The sequence below is a fragment of the Dama dama genome, chromosome 9 (genome assembly GCF_033118175.1).
Source record: "Dama dama isolate Ldn47 chromosome 9, ASM3311817v1, whole genome shotgun sequence".
NCBI lineage: Eukaryota > Metazoa > Chordata > Mammalia > Artiodactyla > Cervidae > Dama > Dama dama.
Window position 1 is genome coordinate 47,340,467 of NC_083689.1, and position 24,205 is coordinate 47,364,671.

The window sequence follows — 24,205 nt, forward strand, 5'->3', positions numbered from 1 at the left end:
TTCATTTATTTTTATTTAGCTATTTTTGGCTTCACTGGGTCTTCATTGCTGTATGTGGGCTTTTCACTGTGGTGACTTCTCTTACTGCAGGGAGAACCTACAGCATCGGCTCTAGGTTCAAGGGCTTCAGTAATTATGGCTTGCAGGCTCCAGAGTGTGGGCTCTGGAATAGTTGGGGTGCATGGGCTTAGTTGCTCTATGGCATGCAAGGATTGAACCCGGGTCCCCTGCACTGGCAGGTGGATTTTGAACCACTGGATCACCAGGGAAGCCCCATTATAACCATTTTTAAAGAGCACAAATCAGTGGTATTATGTATGTTCACACTGTTGTGCAACCATCACCGCTATCCATTCAGAACTTTCTCATTATCCCAGACTGAAACTCTGTACCCATTAAACAATAATTCTCTAACCCCAACTACCAGCCCAGCCCTTTGCACGCACATGTGTGTGTGCGTGTGCGCTCAGTCTCCTCCGACTCTTTGCGACCCCATGGACTATAGCCTGCTAAGCTCCTCCATCCATGGGATTTTCCAGGCAATAATACTGGAATGGATTGCCATTCCCTCCTCAAGGGCATCTTCCTAACTTAGGAATCAAACCTGCATCTCCTGCACCAGTCAGCCCCTAGTGACCACTGTTCCATTTTTTTTTAAGCTTTTTTCTCAGTATTCTATTTTCTATCTCTATGAATTTGCCTAGTCTAGGCGCCTTGTGTAAACATAGTCAATATTTGTTTTTTGTATATTTAGCTTCTTTGACTTAGCATGGTGTTTTCAAGGTTCATTCATGTTGCAGTGTGTTAGGATTTTGTTCCTTTTAGTCTGCATAATATTGCATCATAGGTATATTTGTTGTTCAGTCACTCAGTCGTGTCTGACTCTGTGACTCCATGGACTGTAGCACGCCAGGCCTCTCTGTCCTTCATCGTCTCCTGGAGCTTGCTTAAACTCATTGAGTCGGTGATGCAATCCAACCATCTTGTCCTGTCGTCCCCTTCTCCTCCTGCCTTCAATCTTCCCAGCGTCAGGGTCTTTTCTAATGAGCTGGCTCTTCACATTGGTTGCCAAAGTATTGGAGCTTCAGCATCAGTCCTTCCAATGAATATTCGATTGATTTTCTTTAAGATTGACTGATCTTGCTGTCCAAAGGACTCTCAAGAGTCTTCTCCAAGACCAGTTCAAAAACATCAATCTTTCGGTGCTTAGGCTTCTTTACGGTCCAAATCTCACATCCATACATGACTACTGGAAAAACCATATGGTGGAATTGCTCAGTCGTGTCTGACTCTTTGTGACTGCATGGACTGTAGCCCACCAGGCTCCTCTGTCCATGGGGTTTTCCAGGCAAGAGTACTGGAGTGGGCTGCCATTTCCTTCTCCAGGGGATCTTTCTGACCCAGGGATTGAACCTGGGTCTCCCACATTGCAGACAGACGCTTTACCGTCTGTGCCACCAGGGAAATCCTCAAAAACCATAGCTTTGACTATATGGATCTTTGCTGGCAAAGTAATGTCTCTGCTTTTTAATATGCTGTCTAGGTTTGTTATAGCTTTTCTTCCAAGGAGCAAGCTTCCAAGTCTTTTAATTTAATGGCTGCAGTCATGATCCACAGTGACTTTGGAGCCCAAGAAAATAAAGTCTCTTACTGTTTTCATTGTTTCCCATCTGTTTGGCATGAAGTGATGGGACCAGATGCCATGGTCTTCGTTTTGTTTTAATGTTGAGTTCTAAGCCAGCTTTTCACTCTCCTCTTTCACGTTCGTCAAGAGGCTTTTTAGTTCCTCTTCACTTTCTGCCATAAGGGTGGTGTTATCTACATATCTGACGTTATTGCTATTTCTACTGGCAATCTTGATTCCAGCTTGTGCTTCATCCAACCTGGCATTTCACATGATGTACTCTGCATATAAATTAAATAAGCAGGGTATATACCACGTGCTAAAAAAAATTCATGCTTCAGTGGACACTTGGGTTATTCCCAACTTTGGCTGTTGTGGTAATGCTGTGAATAGGGGTATATAGCATCTGTCCTTGCCCTCTTTTTTGAAAGGTTCTTTCTTTCTCTCTCTACACCTCTTATTACAGCCTCAGGGCGCACTCTGTACTTGTTTTTGAAGACAAAAACAGGTATGATTCAGCCAAAATGTGAGAACCATGTGATGATTCCCTCCTGACTCAGTTGGTAATGAATTCACCTGCAATGTAGGAGACCCAGGTTCCATCCCTGAGTTGGGAAGACCCCCCTGGAGAAGAAAATGGCAACCAACTCCAGTATTCTTCCTGCAAAATCCCATGGACAGAGAAGCCTGGTGGGCTACAGTGGGTTGTAAACAGTAGGCTACATCTTAAGGACTAAATTACCACATGTGGTAGCTAACAAGTTTAAAGGCACACAAACCGGGCTTTAGGCATTGCTCCTAGAGACTGAGAGGCTTTCTTAGGTAGCAAGTATGAAATAAAATTCATATTTTATGGCAAAATAAGAAAAATTCAAACATAAAAAGCTTTCCCTGCCTCCCCCCTCCCAATTATGAATGACTCAAACTTGCTACGAGTCACTGGGATTCCATTTACTCCTTTAGCTACTCCTGTGACCAGTTGGATCTGGGTTTTAGGAGACTTAAGCTTATACAGTGTCAGCGGCCCTTAAATCAGAGTAAATACTTATAACAAGGTGCTGTGCTTAGTCACTCAGTCGTGTCCGACTTGTAACAAGACATCACATCAAATTAGTGGAGACATGGAGATTCAGACTCCTTGTCTTCTGAGGTATCTTTCGACAATTCATCAGAAATGCTCAATACTTAGAATTGCTTCCTGATTGCCAGCTGGCTTCCCCTGCACACCTGGAAGCCACTTTCAGAAGCGTTTCTCTTCCAGATGTCCAAACAAGTAAGGGGCCCTGAAGATTAGCTACCTTCAATTTCATCCTGTCACTTACCAGGAGCATGTCATCTATTTCTGTGTGTCAAGCATCGAGCTTAGACTTATGCTTGTGCTTAGAATGGGTTGGGGGCTGAAAGTCTTATGTGCCATAGGCCCCTCAATCTAAGGTGGAGTCCTGGCCTCCGGCGCAGAGGGCACTGTCTTTGACAGAGCTGGATCGAACACTCTGCTGAGGGTCGCGTTTCAAAGGAGGCCTTCTCCTCTGCCCAGTAACCTTCCCCAAGCAGAGCAGATGAGAAATCCGTCCGGACTTTGAAAATCAGTTTGCGATCCCACTTCCCTACACAAGGTGGGGCGTAGGAGGTGCCACAACCGGAACTTCCTTTGAGATAAAGAAAAAAGACGGAAGTAGGCCAGAAGCACTTGCTCAGTATTTTGCCTCAAACCTGTTCTCCCTCCTACTTGCTACTGGAAGGGAGGTGCTTCACTGCTCTTTACCGCTGCAGGGAGTGCTGCGGCGGGTTCTATGCGCAGGCTCAGTGATCAGCTCCGCCTCCCAACTACCTTTCGGCTTCCCTGTCGCTCCTCTGGTTTTTGGGCCCGGGCTTGACGCACTTTTGTACGTAACTGGGGGGCGGAGCCTCAGGAAGAAAGGCCTCTGAGACGGGGGTCTCGCGAGAACATTCCCTCGCAGTTCTCGCGCTGCAGCTTTACTCTCGTCGCAACGAGATCTTTCGAGATCTTCTCCGCCCCCGCTACCGGCGCCCACTCTGCGGCCGCTGAGCCGGAGCCGGCCTGAGCAGTGCCCTCAGCGCGGCCCTCTTTCCAAGACCCTAGGCGCTCGCGTGGACCTTCGCACGTCCCCTACTATCCCAGGTCCCCCTGTCTCACGCGGCCAGCTTTCTGCGCGCCAGCCCCGCCGGGGTCCGTGTCTTGTCTTGCCGGCCGGACCTGGGCTGGAGCCTGAGCTGTAGCCGGCGCCATGTCGGTGGTGGGCATAGACCTGGGGTTCCAGAGCTGCTACGTCGCTGTAGCCCGCGCCGGCGGCATCGAAACGATCGCTAATGAGTACAGCGACCGCTGCACGCCGTGAGTGTGGGCCAGGCTAGCCGCGTGCACTGGGGGTGGGGAGGTAGAGCTTGTCCGGGCTGTGACCCTCCCTGTTTGGGGAACGCGGACCGGGTGGTCACCTCCTTTCCGAGCCGAGGTTCCGGTAGGTAGGGGAACCGCACTGGGTTTTAGGTCATTAGGGCCTGCGACCCTTCTTGTGGGTCTGCACTAAGGGCGACGCCTTTTTATTGTGACCGGCCGGCCGAACAAGGGCTCTGAGTGGCTCCTTGGACCCGCGGAGGCCATGGGTAGGAACTGGAGGGAAAGGCAAGCCTGGGATGTGGGATGGACCGATATTCTCTTTTAGAAGGCACATTATAGGCGCGGGGTGTACTAACGTTTTTTCAGGCCAGCAGAGTTCGGGGCTTTGCACACAGCAAGCGCTTAATAAAAGTTTAATTGAACCGCTTCTGGCATCTGCCGGCAGGCGGTAAGACCGTGCAGCGGCCAGTCCCACGTGAGTGGGGGTGGGGTGGCGCCGGGGAGAGAGAGCACCGGAGATCTCAAGATTGGGTTGGTACGGAAAGATTCAGAAAAAGATATAATAAAATCGATGCCTTTTGGATACCTTTAGCGTTCACTTTGGTGAACGTTCAAAGCGTTTCACGTCGCTTCAGTATATTGAACTGGGTTGGGTCATTTTCTGCTGTCCTGTGTGCATCCACCCCAACAGCGTTCAGCTTTTACGGTAATATACATTCCAGCCAGGGTGTTGGCCCCAGTTGTTAATGAATGACTCAGGGGCTCACTCTGACTTTTAAAAGAATCTATAGTAAGTTATGGGACCGGTAAAGACAGCACTAAAAAAAATCATGACTCACCCAGGTTTTTCCTTGCATAGGGTAAGAAAGAATCTTCTTGTATACTTAGAGATACCTTTCAATCATTGTCTTCCTTTGGACAAAATCTTTTAAGAAGTTTCGTAATTTGTTTGGTTCTCATTTTGTCTCATTAAGGGCCTCTGTTCTAAGGCTCCTTTTTCACCCTGACTTCTGTTATGCTTCTTCAGCGATAGACTTCTGGCCAACTCGATTGCTCCGTTTACCAGACTGATCTTTGCTACCCAGGGGGCTGACAACATTTTCCTTAAACTTACCAGATTTCTACCCCTTTTATTAGACCTAACCCAGGTGCTTCCCCGAAAACCCATCCCAGATTCAAAATCTCAGTTTGATGTTCCTTTCTCAATTTTATAGTTTTTAACAGCATTAACGAGATATAATTCACGTACCATACAGTTAACTCTTTCAAAGTGTACAACTTGGTTTTAGTGTAGTCACAATTATGCAACCATCAACACAATTTTAACATTTTCTTTACCCCACAAGAGAAACCCTGTACTCATTTTAACAGCCACAACCCGATCCCCCACCCTCCTATCTTCATAGTTTGTAATAGTGCGTCTGATGTGTATTTCCAGGCAAGTGTATCGTACACTGAAGTTTAAGTATTTAAGCATTAATTTCCTATTTGTTACTGTCTTTCTGGATCCTGTTGTGCTTCATCTGTAGAGATAGCTTTCCTCAAGGACTAGAGCACTGAGTTAGTAATGTAACTTTTTGGTCTTTTTCCCACCTAGAGTTGAGCATATTTTATTTAGCTCCAAAGGTAAGAATATCAAGTATTAGAACGAAGTGTTCCTGACCTTTCTTTTTAGCCTCTTATGATGTCCCCTCTTTCGCCTTTAGACAAATAGAAACTGTAACAGTGTTACCGTGAATCTCATTATTTGGAACTGAAAGAGTTGTTGCAGAAAAGGATAGATACACTATATAAGTGTGATAAAGAATGTTTATTTTTTATTTATTTATTTTTTGATAAAGAATGCTTAAAAATAGTTTTCCTTATATCTCTTGGAAACTTAGATGCCATACATTCAAGTAATTTTTGGACTATGATCTTGCTTAGCTTCGATTTCTGTCTTGGAGTCTTTGGTTAAGTAGAACATGGGGGCAGAAAGGTTTGTTTGTTTTTTTTTTTTTTAAAGTAGTGATTACCAAAGCATGGATTTATACCTCAGAGATACACAGGACTGATGTAGGTTTGCTTGAGTGTGAGAGTGGAATGAAATGGAGGGTTGGGTATGAAGAAAGTAACGCATTTCAGATGAGATCGGGAGTGTTCAGGGTGGTATGGCAGTAGACATAACTCATTTCAATTTCTGGGTGCATCAGGATTTGATTTCCATTTTTGAGGAGCTAGTTGAATTTTACCTGGGAGAGATCCTTGCTTTCTCAGCAAATAAGATCCTTCCATCACGGACACATGGCTAGTGGGCAACACCAAATGTGTAATTACTGACTGTGGTAAGGACCCTGATGTATGGAAAACAGTGAAGGGGCACCTAATTTAAATGCATATGAGGTGGTGATGGAAGGCATTCTTAAAAAAGTCTCATTTAAGATGTAACCTGGAGGATGAATAGGGTTTTACCATGGAGATGTGTGGTGGGAGTGAGCAAGAGTTTAGGCAGAAGAAATAGCAAGTGAGGAAGACCTGAACTTGGCACACTTGACACTACTGAGGGGATTATGGCCACCTGAAGAAATGTTGACCTGAATTGGTTAGGCAGGGTGGATGAGATCATGGCAAGGCTTTGCAAATCATAGATTTTTAGGTGCTGTGGGAGGTGATTCAATTGGTACTTTAAAAATGTGATTGGCTTTTTTTGGTGGAGAGTGGATTTATTTGAGAAGGGCAAGAGAAGCCCGATGCACCCAATGATACTTATGAGGCTACTGCAGTATTTGGTCCACGTGGGAGTTGCTGTTGCTCTCCACTGGTAATGAACCGGGAGGAAAGTGTGGGCGGCTTAGAGATAAACTGTGGAGTTCTAAATTATGAGTGTTGGCATTTTATGACCATAGGCTTTGGTATAAGATGGAAAGCCTATTTTTATATTTAGTTGGATTATTAAAATAGAAAGAGTACAACCTTAAAGCTTTGGAATTGAAATGTTAACGGACTGCCAAACTTTACAGGAGTTAGTTGGGCTGCATTATGCAAAATTTATAGGGTTATGAGTTACCTAAGAAAAGAATTCTGTGTATGAATAGTTTTTATTATCATTTTCATGGGCTTAATTCCTAATAAAACAGTATATTAGGAATTTGAAGAGATGAAATTGTCTATTAATAACTACTTGAGAGGGAAAGCTGAAAATAAGTATAGGTTCTGGTTAACTGGCAGATTAACTCCTGATACCTTATTTGTGCAAGAAAAGTGTTCCTTTCTAGAATAAATATCTACATGTTGTAGATCTGAGTAGAGCTGCAAGATGACTTGAATCTTTTGGGTTCAATGAAAAGGAAAGGTGATTGGTTAATTAAGCTTTAGTCTACTTCCCATATCTAGTTGTGAAAGTTATCAAAGTAGTTTAAAAAAACCCACTTAAGTAAAATAAAAGCTTGTATACAGAATTGGTGGGCATAGTCTACAGAAACTTTGTCATCAGGTTCTAGATTGGATTTCCGAAATTATAACTTTTTCCCTGACTTAACAAGATATTTGTTTGCCACAACAACAAAATAAAGTACTAAGTAAAATTGTTTTTTATCAAATTATTTGCTATCATATACATATAAATATATATATCATTTCATGACATTTTCTAGATTTATACAAATATACATATACATATAAATATAAATATACAAATACACATACAAATATAGATATATATGTATATTTGTAAATATATAAATATACCCATATAAACAAATAGGCTCATACAGTATTTTGTAAGTATTTCACTTATGTTTTAGACATCTTTCAGAGTCAGTAAATACGAATTCACCTCAAGAATATGAGAGTCCATATTATGACTTGAACATGCTTTACTCAGATGTTCAGGTGGTTTCTAAAATTTTTACAATTAGAAATAATCTTCAAGTAGTCTTTTATATTTATGTTTGCAGGTTAATACTTTTAGTTTTGTTGGATAGATTTCCAGATGTTGGACAAAGGATATATATGCCTAGAATTTCAGTGCATATTGCCTGAACACTTTACAAAAATTTAAGAGATTAATTCATACCAGGAACGTAAGTGATTTCTCTGTTTCACTGGAGTTGGTGAGGATTATAAGTTAAAATTACATGAAGTATTTAAAATAATCCCTAAGTGTTTGTTAATACTGCTATTATTACTTTTTGTATTTTTTATTATTTCTCTTTATTAATGGACTACATTGGGACAGACAGTAGAAGGAAATCTATGGAACTTTGCCTTTAGCACTTATCAGATATGTAGCTTTTAATGTGCAAATCTTATTGACTCAGGAGTTTAGTTCTTTAGGAACTGCGTATCTTGCAAGTATGAGTTGTTCTGTTTGGGTACTTTCTAGCTCAGGGCTAACACAGTGATCATGGGATACACTAATAAATGTAACCATTTTCATGCCAGTTTTGCCATTGTCTCTTATTTAATAGTCTAAATACTATTGTGGGTTCTCTGTAAAACTTATTTTCTTATATTGTTTAAAACATTGAATTAGAACAACAGGTGTCTTCATATCCTGAGAACAGTTCTACACACACATATAAACATGAAGCTACCTTTTAAGGATCTGTGCTGGTTGCAGCTGTTCATAATATCCTATTAGAATGTGCGTAAATGTTTGGTCAGTGGTATTTCATACCCAGGAAGGAGAGCAACATTGTTACCTAGTTTAAATGGATTATTTTTTATAGGACTTAAAAGATTAGAGCAGAGATGTTTTGAACTTGATTTAAGTTAACTTTTTGATGTCAACCTGTAATTTGGAATGGAGGAAAAGTAGTATCAGTCAAGTAGCAAGTGTCTTGAGTACTACTGTTTTTAGCAGCATTAAGTTGGCCTTGTGTGGAGTATAGAGGAAGTGTAAGATAAAGAGCCCTGCTGTGGAGGGCTCTTCCAATCAGTCTAGTTGGAAGTACGAACGCAAAAGTAAATAGAAGAAGGATAGAGTACAATTATGGGCGAAGGTATTAAGTACATACCTTAATTAAGTACAAGTTAAATGGAGAGGGAACATTAGTGGGGGATGGGATGATATGGAAAGGCAGGAGTGGGACTTGCAAATAGGATTAGAATACATGAAGACAGGATTGGGACAGTCTGAGTGAAGGTATAGAAGTAGGAATAAATCTAGAGGGTTTCGTAAGCAGTACAAAAGTATGTTTATGGATAGGATTTGGAGTTTGATAGTCCTGATTTTGAATGCTGGACTCTAATAATTAGTTATGTTTCTAGGCACATAATGACTTTATTCAGTTCTTCATTTACAAAGTTGGGTCAGTAATGGTTCTTTTCTCAGAGTGTTTGGGAGAAGCAAATGTAGACTGCTTAGCACACTGCCTGGCATAGAAAGGTTCAAAAATGAAAGCTGTAGTACAAGAGAATTTGACCTGCTTGGATGAAAGAGAGGCTTCCTGCCATACATGGGGATTCCATATAGGCTGTGTGCAAATTTTGAATATCCTGGTGAGTGGGAAGTGGTACACGTTTACTTTAAATATCTGGTTCGCTATCAAAACTCGGACAGAATTATTCAGTCACTGAAGATTTTAGAGCGTGTTTGTTGAGAAACAAATTTACTGGGGGTATGTAGCTTCTGTTTTTAAAATAATTATTTATTAGGATTGCATAGGAATATTTACCTCAATGGTAGTGATGGCCATTTATGGGGGGAGGGTTTTGGTTGCAGAGTTACTGATAATACTTATTTTCTTTACACTTTGCTAATTTTCTGCCATGAGATTGTTCTAGTGGTGGCCCCAGTATCTGACCTAATCTTTTTGGGCCCTTTTCACATTTAAATATTTGTAAGTGTAAGCTTGTAGTTGAAAAACCTCTGCAGTTAGTGCTGTTTAACATACTGATCTCTTTCAGTTGTCCTATTGAAAAGGAAATGGTAGAATTTTTATTCCTTATGATTTAAAGATCACTGAGTGGGTTTTAGTAAATAGTTTGAGAAGGTGAAGTAGAACTTCCAAGGCAAACTCTGGTATATTTTTGTCTTGTTTTGGCTGTGCTGCTCAGCTTGTGGAATCTCTGTTCCTTGACCAGTGATTAAACCCAGGCCACAGCAGTGAAAGCCCTGAATCCTAACCACTAAGCCATTGGGGAACTCCTTAGTTGGTATATTTTTTGTATAAAACTTCCAACTGTTGGAGGATTAATAGTAGCTAATATTATTTATGATGTGCCAGTCTCTAATAATAAAGTCCTTTAAAAGTGGATCTCTGTGTTGGAGGATTAATAGTAGCTAATATTATTTATGATGTGCCAGTCTCTAATAATAAAGTCCTTTAAAAGTGGATCTCTGATAGCTCAGTTGGTACAGAATCAGCCTGCAATGCAGAAGGCCCAGGTTCGATTCCTGGGTCGGAAAGATCCACTGGAGAAGGGAAAGGCTACCCACTCCAGTATTCAGGCCTGGAGAATTCCAACGGACTGTACTGTCCATTGGGTCGCAAAGAATTGGACACGACTGAGCGACTTTCACTTTCAAAAGTGGATCAACAAATTTAGTCCTTCGCGCAACCATATGTAATTTTCCCTATTTTAGAGATGAGCAAATTGAATTTCAGAGACGTTAATTAACACAGGTCACACAGCTTGAAAGATAGAGAAGGGATTCAGACAGACCCATATTGTCTAATTCTAGAGCCTGAGCCCTTTTTTTTCACCTTCAAACTGTACATATGTTGTACTCAGTCAAGTTGACAGAGTGGAAAAGCCAAGGATTTCTTTCTGTAGTGTAATAGTTGGCTTGTTACAGAACTTTTTTAGAATGTAAGAATTATGTAATAATATATTAATGATTTTCTACAATATGATAAGAGTGTGAACTCTGCCAGTACTTTACAAGAGTTATGCTTTGTTTGAGGTGTGATTGCTATATTATCTGGTAAAGATTGATGTTCCATTAGTGAGATTTGATTGCTTTGTAGCAGAAGTGGGGAACTGTTTGTAGCGTGTGCATGCATAGACGAATAAGAGGATGAATAATTTGAACTGAGACAAACTTGTATTCGGCTTTCCAAAATCTATGAAACACTTGCAAGCTGTTACTGTTAAGGCATATGTCGTTTTTAAGAGTAGGTGAAAATGTTCACTGACTTCAAAGACAACATTACTTAGAGCAGCTCTGCACAGTAGAACATTGTGTGATGGTGGAAGTATTCTACATTTGCATTGCCCAAAGTCCAGTAAGTTGAAAGAGGTTGAAGTGATTAAGTTTTACTTGAGAGGGATTGAGAATGCATCACAAAGTGTGTGCTGTTTCTGGAAGATGAGTGAGATTTAGAAGGACCAGGGCATTTCAGGTGGTGAAAGTGATAGAGCAAAGTTGGAAGATTGGAAGACTGTCTGACTTTGTGTTGAGGCACTGTGTGCATGAGATGCAGCTGAAAAATGGGAGTGGGGTTGGAATTATGAGAGGTCTCAGGTTCCACATTAAGGAATCTGGACCCTATTGGTAATTCGTTTTGTTTGGAGGATAAGTAGAAACAAAACAGTTACCAAGGTAGAATAGAAAATTAAACCTTCAACAGGACATACAGTAAAGTTGGGGACATTAATTTTTTCGTTCTTAGAGCTTGTCCTGTTTGGAGGAGATGAAGGTTTGAAAATGGCTGCAGGAAACGAAGATAAATAATACGGACTTTTAGTTTTGTTGGGATACATCTTAGAAATTCGGATCTGCTGGCTTTTAGAAAGATGTATGTTTGCATGCATAGGCTAGAAGCAGTGGAGAGGGTGAATGGAGTGGATGAGATTACAGTGGGCAGTTTCCTAAAGGGCTTTATGGGCTGTGATATGCATGTGTGTTCAGTCACTCAGTCGTGTTCGACTCTGCCACCCCATGGACTGTAGCTGTCCAGGCTCTTCTGTCCATGGGATTCTCCAGGCAAGAATACTGGAGTGGGTTGCTGTGCCCTTCTTCAGGGGATCTTCATGACCCAGGGATCGAACCCACGTCTGTTATCTGCCACATTGACAGGCAGGTTCTTTACTACTAGCACCACCATAGGAGAGACAGGTAAGTAGTACTCAGGAAATTTTTTTTTTTTTTTTTTACTCAGGAAATTTTTAAGTGATAGGTTATCTGTTTGCAAAAAGGCTGATCTTGACACCTGTACTTCTTGAAGGGCTCTCCCGGCATGTTCCTGGCCCGTGGAGCTTAGAGTTCATAGGAAATCTCATGAGATCCCAGACTGTGCTGTATGGATACAGGGCATAGCTGCCTGTAACTGCTCTGGGAGTTGGAAAGGGCTGTTGAGGCACAGAGTAAGTTTATCTAAGTAAAACGGTTCTATTTAATTATTGTGTCGGATTTGGACCAAGGCAGTGTGGTGCTGGAGCTCTCATTCCTACTCATTCCACTCAATGAGAAGAATTAAGGGTCCAGGGAGGCTAGGGAGATCAAAGCTAGCTAGAGTGTAAAGTATGGAGAAATGATCTATAGTCCTGACTCCTGTTGTTTTCAGATTTTATGATTTGGGATACATTTACCTATAATACCTTTTTTTGGACTCAGTTTCCTCTTCTATATGGTAGAAATAAGATAGGGTGCTTATGAAGATTAAATAAGATAGTGCACATAAGCAGTTTATTACTTTAGTAATAATGTAGGAGTAGGAGAAGGGTTTCCTAACCTGAGGGGGAAATGGACTCTGGGAAGAACTTTGTCTTTTAGGATTTTTTGGGTGGCACGGCTGAATTTGATCTTAGTTTGAGAGAAATCTGCTACTGGAAAGGGAGGCAACATGTGAATATGAGAGTAAAGGGAACACAGGCAAGGTTCCAGAGTGAAACATGGGGAGAAGCATAGAGGCCATGATTACAAAGGCATCAACTCCCAAGTATAACTGACTTTCTAAGCTTAAACAGTGTTTTAAAGTATTTATACCTTTAAGCAGGTATCAATTTTGCTTTCTAAAATAAGTGTCAAATAGGTGAAACCAGCAGGCAGTATATGAATTGATTTGGAAGAATGTGTTCAGAAGTGGGAATGAAGTTCCTTGTCAGAAATTGAGTCTTTTAAAAAAAAAAAATTGATTCCTTGGAAACTAGTTCTAGAAAAATAACTTTCCACATATTTACAATAAGATAAGAGTTGTTTTCAGGGCTTGTAGACTACTCTCTAGGCGAAGTTATGAGCTGTTTATAAAACACAAAGAACATTTAATTGATGTATTAATATGATAGCATATTATTTTATGTTGGAATTTTGAACACCAGACTTGAAGAAATAGAGGATAGTAGAGACTGGTTAGTCCACCTCTCTCTAGTATTTTAGACAGATCATCATATCAGACTTGTGCTTCAGCATCTCAGTGACAGAATTCCCATTATTCTAAGAAGCAGTGCATTCCATGGGCAGTTTACTCAGTAGAAAGGTCAAAATCATAGACTCATTGTGTGCAGTTAAAAAACAGGGCTTTTTGGCTGAGACTCAGAAATCTTGTCTGCTCTGGTTTTGGATGTGATGTTGCAGTAAGGTTTAATGCTTAAATGTTTGTTTTATCTTTTAGGGCTTGCATTTCTTTTGGACCTAAGAATCGCTCAATTGGAGCAGCAGCTAAAAGCCAGGTAGAGTTCTATTTTTTTCATACTTATTTCTGTGGTTGGGCCATCCTTCCCATGCAGCAGCTCTTGCAGTGCCCATTATGTGTGGAGCACGGGGAGCCTCTATGTGTACAACTGAGAGACAAACCTATTCTCATGTACTTGAGTGAGAAGCTAAGAGCTTTTTAAAATAGCTTGAACAGTGGTCTGTTTAATGCAAACTACCAGGATGTATTTTACCTAGATATTGTTAAAGCTAGGTTTTACTTGTTCCTGAGTTGTTAACAATTTTTTTTCCCCTGGGTATTTAAAATAATCCATAAAGTCTGTCTTGTTGAATTTTCATCTTACTCATATTTAGGGTCAGTGTTGTCTCTAGATTTGACCTTGTTCATCAAGGTTCTCAAGGAAGGAAAGCATACTTGGAGAAGCACATTTACCATTAGTTTACTTGTAAACCAGGAACCTGACTGACTTGCTTGTCTCTCAGTAACCAGAGCAGCAGAACCTGAAGAGTTGTATTTTTCTCAGTGCCTGAAGTTGCTATAAAATTAAGGAGTTGCATGTTAGATGTTTCTATAGTTCATTCTGGAGCAGCATAATAGAATGAATAACTATCTTTTTCTGGACCAGTCTGGGCCTAAGATTTTTAAGGCCCCCCCCCCCCCCAAATGGTGCTTGATCAATTGATTTTTAATTAAATTGGGTGTTTTATAAATTGCAGAAAGTTCAAGATGTTTTAGGAGACAGCAGGTAGCAAATACAGAGCTGTTTTGGTTTTAAACTTGCTTTCATTATTGAGAATAGTTGTTATACTAAACTGGCTGCCTAGTTCTAGGTTGACATAGTTACGTGATATTGGATTTCTTGGCAGCTTACTGAAGCAGAGCCTGACTTTGGAGGCCTCATATTGTTTTACAAAAGAACTTCTGTTTGTGCCTTTTGACATACTGGATTCAGAGGAGCTCTGTTGTTTTTCCTTGGGACTTGTTGCACTCACTTCTGCGTTGGGAAGAAGAGCCCATCAGTCTTGAGCAGAAATTCATTTTCAGTTTTTGAATATCTTTGCCAGCATTTTTTTCATAAATTACAGTAGTTTTTGTTAGAGATAAATTAGGAAACGCAGGTGTACAAGTGTAAGGCATTTAGAAGTTAGCATACTACCATTGTCCAAAAATCACTGTTACTGTCTTAATATGTAACCTTTTATATTATAAGCATATAAATGTTTTTCTCCCCCACTCTAAGAAAGTGACATCATATCATATAGATACTTGTCTCCAGACTTCTAAAATAATTTATCCATTGTATGGATAGACTGTAATTTATCTACTCATTTCCCTGTCATTGACCCTCTCGGCTCTTACCAGTTTCCTGTTTTGATAAGTAATACTCTGTCAGTTTATTTACATTTATCTTTAACAGATGCTTAGTGTCATCTGTTTTTTCTTTATGGTAAGTTTCATTCACTAGAATAACTGAATTAATATATACTGTTGGATTGACTCCTGGAAAGTTTGAATCACAAACTACAGGTAATTTTAAAAGATAAAAACTATTTAATGTAAATGTTCATTACAAGTTGAATAACAGGAAATATTTTTACAAGGGTAATGATCTGTCTTAGTGAGAAAGTAAGACAAACTGGGCTGTGGTCCTAGCCTGCCACTGTGTGACCTGTATAGGTCCATCACTCCTCACTTCAGAAGGCACCATTTATAAAGGTTTAGTGCTGAAGGAAACAAAACTAGGAAGGAAAGTTTGGCATGAAAAGGATTCTAATTTAATCTTGAAAGTTTTGAATCTCCCCCTCCCCCCATTTAATTGCTGTTATAATAGTCTTTCTACTCTTTGATATCCTTTCTCTTAGGTAATTTCCAATGCAAAGAACACAGTCCAAGGATTTAAAAGATTCCATGGCCGAGCATTCTCTGATCCATTTGTGGAGGCAGAAAAATCCAAACTTGCATATGATATTGTGCAGTTGCCCACTGGGTTAACAGGTATAAAGGTAAGGTTCTGAAGATAATGCCTTATGATTGAAAAACAGTATTTTATGTTATCAGATCAGTGTATAGAAGTGAGTAGCCATTCCCTTCTCCAGGGGATCTTTCCAACCCAGGGGTCGAACCCAGGTCTCCCATATTGCAAGCTGATTCTTTACCAGCTGAACCACAAGGGAAGTCCAAGAATACTAAAGTGGATAGCCTATCCCTTCGCCAGCAGATCTTCCTGATCCATAAATTGAACCGGAATCTCCTGCATTGCAGGCGAATTCTTTACCAACTGAGCTATGAGGGAAGCCCTTGAGAAGGTTACCAGATCAATGTATATCATACCATTCTAGTTTTAACTTGTAATGAAAATTGTTACAAATGCTTTGGGAAGTCTTGCTGGTGAAGACCATTTGGCATTTTTTTTTTTTTTTTTAAATGATCTGGCTTTTATTTGGGAGCCATAGGTGGCACTGTTAATAGGGGTTGGACAGATAGGTGGTGATGATGTGAAGTTAACTTCTTGTCTTGTTTTCTAATGCCCAGTAGTCTTTCTGGTATGATTTTAGTGAGTGATTACTGGAGGAACAAGAAAAGAAATCAACACTTTAAAGTCACTCCCAGATATGGAGTCATACTCTCGACAGTAGGATTGGAAAACGGTGTTGTTCTTTTGGAGAAAAGGGAGTTTAGTCTTTGCTATCTCTGGAATATCTAGGAGAATCTCTTTGTGAAGCATGAAGTGAGCTGATCATTCAAAAAGATGAGAGGCTGAGCAATGGGTATGATGAACACATCTGTCTCTTGCACTCAGGTTGTAAGAGGAATCCAGAAGTATGTTTGAGCTTTCCGGGCAACCGAGTTTAGAGAGAGGAGATTTGATTTTTGAGACACCCCATTTGGAGAAGTAAGGATCATGGGAACAGGTTCAAGTCCAAGAGATGTTGAAATTCGTGGGAAAAAGATAGTCAGTTTTGCGGTTGTAGCTGAGAATTCAGTTGAATTTGAAAGTAAAGATTTCTGATAACTGAAAAAGGATCACTGGATTTACTTAGGGTATTTTCAGCAGTAATTTTAAAACAGTTTTAATGGGCCTAATGATGGATAAGAAGTGCAGAGGAGGAAGAAAAGGAAACAGAGGTGAGGAAATTGCTTAATAGTTAAGAAAGAAATAGGGTGGGTATTGGCAGATTTAATCAGAAGAGCCAAAGGAGGAAAGAGACTAGGGAGAACACCTGTGGATCCAAGTATGAGGCTGGAGGAATTTTGGAATATTTACATGAGAAAAGAAGAGGTAGCTTTGAAAGGCTCACCGGGAGGATATATATTTTCCTGTCTGTATCAGGAAGGTGAGAAACTGTTCTAAACCAGAATAAATGATGGTTGGGTTTGGGAGGGAGAACGTGAGAAGATGGTGGTCAAGTTGGAGCAGGAGCTAAAAGTACAGAGTTGACATTTTTTGGTCTGTATTGTAGTTGGGAAGTATGGACATGTGAAATAGGACCTTAGGCAGTCTTCTCAGCATTTACAGTTTGTAACTCTTGTCAGAATTTCATACCTTTATGCAGGGTGTAGGATATCTTGAAGGTGTCAACAATTATTTATTTTGTCAGGTCTACCCTTGATGTTGGGGCTAAGACAGTGAATAGTTGGTCAGTTCAGTCGTTCAGTCGTGTCCTACTCTTTGTGGCCCCATGGACTGCAGCACGCCAGGCTTCCCTGTCCATCACCAGCTCCTGGAGCTTGCTGAAACACATGTCCATCGAGTCAGCAGTGAACAGATCTGACAAAAACTATTGCCTTAGATTGGATCGTAATTGAGGTGATGATTATAAAGTCAACACAGTGAGCAAAGTAAAATATACATAATATGTTAGATGATAAAATAGTTTCCACCACCAGGCCCTTTAATGGAGGGGCAGTGTGGGTTATGGTGAGTTACACACCAGTTCGCTTCTCCCAGGTAGTTGTCTCAAGTTTTGTTGGTGGTCAGAACATACCACTGACATAGTGGTCCTCATGGACGCAGATGAAAGGAGCAGTGACCCTACAAGAGACTGATTCAGACTTGCCTGTGAGTGTCCAGGAGTCTCTGGAGGAGGTGTGAGTCGGCAGTGGCTTGCTGCAGGGTTGGGGACACTGAGTGTGGCAGTGTGTGCATGGGACCTTTTGAAGGAGGTCACCATTACCTTCATTACTTCCACCACAGTTTGGTCTCAGGTCAAACAACAGGGAGGGAACACAGCCCTGCTCATCAACAGAAAATTGGATTAAAGATTTACTGAGCATGGCCCTAACCATCAGAACAAGACCCAGTTTTCCCCATAGTCAGTGTCTCCCATCAGAAGCTTCCATAAGCCTCTTATCCTTTCCTGTCAGAGGGCAGACAGAATGAAAACCACAATCACAGAAAACTAATCAAACTGATCACATGGACCACAGCCTTGTCTGTCTCAATGAAACTATAAGCCATGCTGTGTAGGGCCGCCCAAGACAGACGGGTCATGGTGGAGAGTTCTGACAAAATGTGGTCCACTGGAGAAGGGAATAGCAAACCACTTCAGTATTCTTGCCTTGAGAACCCCATGAAAATATGAAAAGACGAAAAGATAAGACACTGAAAGATGAACTCCCCAGGTCAGTAGGTGCTCAATATACTACTGGAAAAGAGTGGAGAAATAACTCCAGAAAGAATGAAGAGATGGAACCAAAACAAAAACAACGCTCAGTTGTGGATATTAATGGTGATGAAAGTAAAGTCCGATGCTGTAAAGAACAATGCCAGCAAGGTAATGCTCAAAATTCTCCAAGCAAGGCTTCAACAGTACGTGAGCTGAGAACTTCCAAATGTTCAAACTAGGTTTTGAAAAGGCAGAGGAACCAGAGATCAAATTGCCAACATCCCTTGAATCACAGAAAAAGCAAGAGAGTTCCAGAAAAACATCTACTTCTGCCTTATTGACTATGCCAAAGCCTTTGACTGTGTGCATCACAGCAAACTGTGAAAAATTCTTCAAGAGATGGGAATACCCTGCCTCCTGAGAAATCTGTGCAGGTCAAGAAGCAACAGTCAGAACCGGACATGAAACAACAGACTGGTTCCACATCAGGAAAGGAGTATGTCAAGGCTGTATATTGTCACCCTGCTTATTTAACTTATATGAGGAGTAAGTACATCATGTGAAATGCCGGGCTGGATGAAGCACAAGCTGAAATCAAGATTGCTGGGAGAAGTATCAGTAACCTCAGATATGCAGATGATGCCACCCTTATGGCAGAAAGTAAAGCAGAACTAAATAGCCTCTTGATGGAAAAGTTGGCTTAAAACTCAACATTCAGAAAACTAAGATCATGGCATCCAGTCCCATCACTTCATGGCAAATAGATGGGGAAACAGTGACAGACTTTATTTTTTTGGGCTCCAGAATCACTGCAGATGGTGTCTGCAGCCATGAAATTAAAAGATGCTTGCTCCTTGGAAGAAAAGCTATGACCAACCTGGACAGCATATTAAAAACCAGAGACTTGACTTTACCAACAAAGGTCTGTCTAGTCAAAGCTATGGTATTTCCAGTAGTCATACATATATGGATATGAGAGTTGGACTGTAAAGAAAGATGAGTGACGAAGAATTGATGCTTTGGAACTGCGGTGTTGCAGAAGACTCTTGAAAGTCCCTTGAACTGCAGGGATATCAAACCAGTCAATCCTAAAAGAAATCGGTCCTGAATATTCATTGGAAGGACTGATGCTGAAGCTGAAACTCTAATACTTTGATGTGAAGAACTGACTCATTTGAAAAGACCCTAATACTGGGAAAGATTGACAGCAGGAGGAGAAACAGATGACAGAGGATGAGATGGTTGTATGGCATCACTGACTTGCTGGATATGAGTTTGAGCAGCTCTGGGAGTTGGTGATGGATAGGGAAGCCTGGCATGCTGCAGTCCATGGGGTTGCAAAGAGTCAGACATGACTGAGCTTCTGAATTGAACTGAATCTCATCTCCAGGTATCGTGGTTGGTAAGCACGTTAACAAGCTAAAAGTGACCTTTGAATTATTTTTTGCTTCCAAAACTAGCTTTCTTAATTTCCTCTTGAGATAATGTTCCACTGATGATTTAGAAATTATTCATTTTAGGTTTTTAGGACATGAAGAAATACAGTTAAGTTTAGATCCTTTTGTTTTTTATTGCAGGTGAAATATATGGAGGAGGAACGTAGTTTTACCACGGAGCAGGTGACTGCCATGCTTTTATCCAAGCTGAAGGAGACAGCAGAAAGTGTTCTTAAGAAGCCTGTTGTGGACTGTGTTGTTTCGGTAAGTTTCATCCCTGCACATTATTAGGGTCTATGAAGAAGCAGAAAGAAGAAAGCTGTTAATTGAAAATAAAATTGCTTTTTGTCTTAGGTGGCAATCATTATTATAAGAACTTTTCAGACTGGTTCTGATATTCTTGAATATTTTTTTTCCTTCCCTAGTTTTTGCTCTTGCTTCTATTACTCTGTCTGTTTAAAGGCTTCTCTCTGACTAAGCCTGCTGCTTCCTGGATTCCTTCTAGCACCCTGCATAGTGCCTGGCACATGGTAGCCTCTTGTTTGTTGAATTAGTTGAATACTCTCAATAAGAAATGTTTTTTCTCTGTTCCTGTCTCTGTATCTTTGCTGTTTTTATATCCAGCACTAAAGGCAAGACAGCAGAAGACTTCACCTTGAAATTTCCACTTGCCTATTTAGATGGAAGCCTGGCTGTTTATAGCTTTGTGCTTGTAGTATGGTGGCGTCCTTAGGGACTGTTGAAATTTAGGTGGTTGAATTTGCTTTTTCAGTGAATCTCCTCATTCTGCTGTTGTTATCTGATATTTTAGCTCTTTGGTTTCTTTTGTCTTTCAAATTTTTATTAAATTTTTTTTTTGACGTATAACTGATGTAAAGTGTGTAATTTCTCCTGTATAGCAAAGTGACTTGGTAATACATTTATATATGTATACATATAATGTGTTAGTTGCTAAGTGGTATCTGACTCATTTGCTACCCCATGGACTGTAGCCTGCCAGGCCCCTCTGTCCATGGAATTCTCCAGGCAGGAAGACTGGAGTGTGGTGGTGTTCCCTTCTCTAGGGGATCTTCTCCACCCGGGATGGAACCCAGGTCTTTTGCATTGCAGGCAGATTCTTTATCGTCTGAACCACCAGGGAAGCCCCATATGTGTGTGAGTGTGTGTGTATGTGCATATATATATATTGCTTTCCATTATGATTTGTGACAGGATATTGAACATAGTTCCCTGTGCTGCACAGTAGAACTTTGTTGTTTATTAGCCTGTTTTGTCTTAATTTTGGTGCACTGATTGGCAAAGCAGTTGGGCTTATTTCACCCCATAGTCTTTGTCTGATGGAGTTCTTGTTTCTTGGCTATCTAGTAAAATCATACGACTTGTGTCAGGAAGAATTGGATTATGGCCCATAACCCACATTTGGAGGATGCAAAGAAGAATGCTACTTCCTTTGAAGAGCTCAGATTCAATACAGGCACTGTGTTTCTTAGATGGTTTCTGCTTTCCCCCAAATCTCTAGTGGACTTTCAGATTTCAGTGGACATTTTCCCCACCTACTGTCCTAACTTTGATTCTGAATTTTGCTCTGTATTTCAGTTCAGTCGCTCAGTTGTGTCCGACTCTTTGCGACCCCATGCACGGCAGCATGCCAGGTTTCTCTATCACCAACTCCCGGAGTCTACCCAAACCCATGTCCATTGAGTCGGTGATGCCATCCAACCATCTCATCCTCTGTTGTCCCCTTCTCCTCTTGCCCTCAATCTTTCCCAGCATCAGGGTCTTTTCAAATGAGTCAGCTTTTTGCATCAGGTGGCCAAAGTATTGCAGTTTCAGCTTCAACATCAGTCCTACCAATGAACACCCAGGACTGATTTCCTTTAGGATGGACTGGTTGGATCTCCTTGCAGTCCAAGGGACTCTCAAGAGTCTTCTCCAACATCAAGTTCAAAAGCATCAATTCTTCAGCACTCAGCTTTCTTTATAGTCTAACTCTCACATCCATACATGACCACTGGAAAAACCATAGCCTTGACTAGATGGACCTTTGTTGACAAAGTAATGTCTCTGCTTTTCAATATGCTGTCCATGTTGGTCATAACTTTCCTTCCAAGGAGTAAGCATCTTTTAATTTCATGGCTGCAATTACCATCTGCAGTGATTTTGGAGCCCAGAAAAATAAAGTCATCCACTGTTTCCCCATCTATTTGCCATGAAGTGATGGGACCGGATGCCATGATCTTTATTTTCTGAATGTTGAGCTTTAAGCCAACTTTTTCACTCTCTCCTTTCACTTTCATTGAGAGACTGTTTAGTTCTTCACTTTTTGCCATAAGGGTGGTGTCATCTGCATATCCGAGGTTATTGACATTTCTCCCGGCAGTCTTGATTCCAATTTGTGCTTCCTCCAGCCCAGCGTTTCTCATGATGTACTCTGCATATAAGTTAAATAAGCAGGGTGACAAAATTTGCTCTGTATAGAGGTAAATTTTATCTAAAATGGCAAGACTGCCTGAGCTGCTTTTCCAGCTTTTGGGATCCAGTTAAAAGGTGATGGATTAAGTTATGTGTTGCGGGTCCTGGAGAATTTTGGTGATTTGCTTGGAGAGTTTACAAGACTCAGAATAAAACCATATTCATGGCTAAGATTTATTGTAGTGAAAGGATGCAAAGCAGAATCAGTAAAGGGAAATGGTATGTGGAGAACATGTGGAGGAAACCAGCTAAAAGCTTCCAAGAGTCCCCATCCATGGGCGTTGGACCAGAGTGCTTAATTCCTCCAACAATAAGTTGTAACAACACATGTGAAATGTTATATACCAGGGGAGTTTGGCCTGAGGCTCAGAGTCCAGGATTTCTGTTGGTCATTCACAAAGGCATGCTATACCTTGGATGTACCAAAATGTGAGAATTCCAGAAGGAAATTTAAGTATAAAAACATAAACTACGTTGTACAAACAGTTTAGGCACAGTGAGCCACTCTTACAATTTAGGGAAGTTTTTCTGTCGCTTTGGGGAACTACTTGTCCTTCAGGTCCCTGGATTCAGGGAAGGGCTGACCTTGCCGGCGGGCCTGTCTGAGGACTGGTCTCTGGCCTCTGTGTGCACTCTCTTCCGTGCAGTTGCTGCTCCAGCCTTTGGTGCTGTGGTGGTATCTGACCGCTACGTAAATAGGGCCTGGGTGTATTTTGCTCTGTTTGTAAATTGATTATTGTTAAATATAAGTTGTATATTTTGGGAAAGCTAATAATAGCCCTCAAGTTTGACTCAAATCACATGTATGAAAGGGTATATGGGAAGCTTTAGCACCTCTGCTACCTAGTAAGTAGATTTTCCTTCCCAGAGATTACTAGTTTTACCATTTTGTTACAGATCTTTCCAGAGGTTTTTATGTACCCAAGCAAGTAAGTACAGGTCTGTCTTTATTTTTATTTTTCTTTTAAGAAATTTTGGACGGCTTCTTATTTGTTTCATAGTATTAGAGAGGTGCTTCGTTCCATGTAGTGGAGCAGAACGTCCCAGTTTACGCATGTGCCATAATCTATTAATATTTAACTGTAGTCTCTTTTTTGGGGGGTTTCCCTGGTGGCTCAGCTGGTAGTGAATCCTCCTGCACCAGAGGAGACCCTGGTTCGGTTCCTGGGTCGGGAAGCTCCCTTGGAGAAGGGATAGGCTACCTACTCCAGTATTCATGGGCTTCCCTGGTAGTTCAGAATCCACCTGCAATGCAGGAGACCTGGCTTTGATTTCTGCGTTGGGAAGATCCCCTGGAGGAAGGCATGGCAACCCACTCCAGTATTCTTGCCTGGATAATCCCTATGGACAGAGGAGCCTGGTGGGCTACAGTCCATGGGGTCGAAAAGTCGGATACATCTGAGCAACTAAATACAGAACACAGCATGGTCTCTTTTTGTTGGACATCTCAGTTACTTCCCGATTTTGTCTTTTTAATTGCAAAGAATACTATAGTGAGTAAAAGTTGGACAAATACATTTTGCTCTTACATGATAAGTTTGTAGGTTATAGGCTAACTTCCTAGAAGTGCAGTTGCTGGGACTGAGGATACATATGTTTTAAATTTTAACAACTATTGTGTAATTGCCCTTTAGAGAATTTGTACTAATTTATATTTATGTCAGCAGTGCATAAGAGGGCTTGTTTGACCACAGCCTCATCAGCTCAGCTTATTGGTGTGTCAGATAATTCTGACCAATGAATAATGGTAGCAAAGTATGTGCGATCTTAATAGTTTACTTTTTAGGTAAACTTGAATGTTTTAGAATTTATGAACCATTTTGGGGACTTCCCTGGTGGTCCAGTGGCTAAGGCTCCATGCTCCCAATGCAGGGGGCCCAGGGTTCAATCCCTGGTCAGGGAAGTAGATCCCACATGCTGCATCTAAGACCCAACACAGTCAAAGAAATAAATAAAAACAAAAGAAAACAAAAAAAAGAATTTACGAACCATTTTGTATTTCACTTTTTGTGAAATATTCCTATCCTTTCCTCATTTTATTTTGAATTTATGGTCTTCAGTTTTTTAGAAAACATTTTTTTTAAATGTTTTTCTTTTACTTTTCTCCAACATTTTAAAAACTTTAT

At 40.9% G+C, this 24,205-nt stretch overlaps 1 protein-coding gene across 1 annotated transcript in view; it reads left to right on the forward strand.

Annotated features, from left to right (window-relative positions):
* Positions 1–3,633: 3,633 nt before the first annotated feature.
* Positions 3,634–24,205, forward strand: part of HSPA4 (heat shock protein family A (Hsp70) member 4) — a 50,023-nt gene continuing 29,451 nt past the window's right edge. Inside the window, exons 1-4 of the mRNA XM_061151299.1 lie at positions 3,634–3,980; positions 13,523–13,580; positions 15,427–15,567; positions 19,749–19,871. Of these exons, the coding sequence (XP_061007282.1) occupies positions 3,874–3,980; positions 13,523–13,580; positions 15,427–15,567; positions 19,749–19,871 (429 nt within the window). The 5' untranslated portion in view covers positions 3,634–3,873. The remainder of the gene's footprint in view (positions 3,981–13,522; positions 13,581–15,426; positions 15,568–19,748; positions 19,872–24,205) is intronic.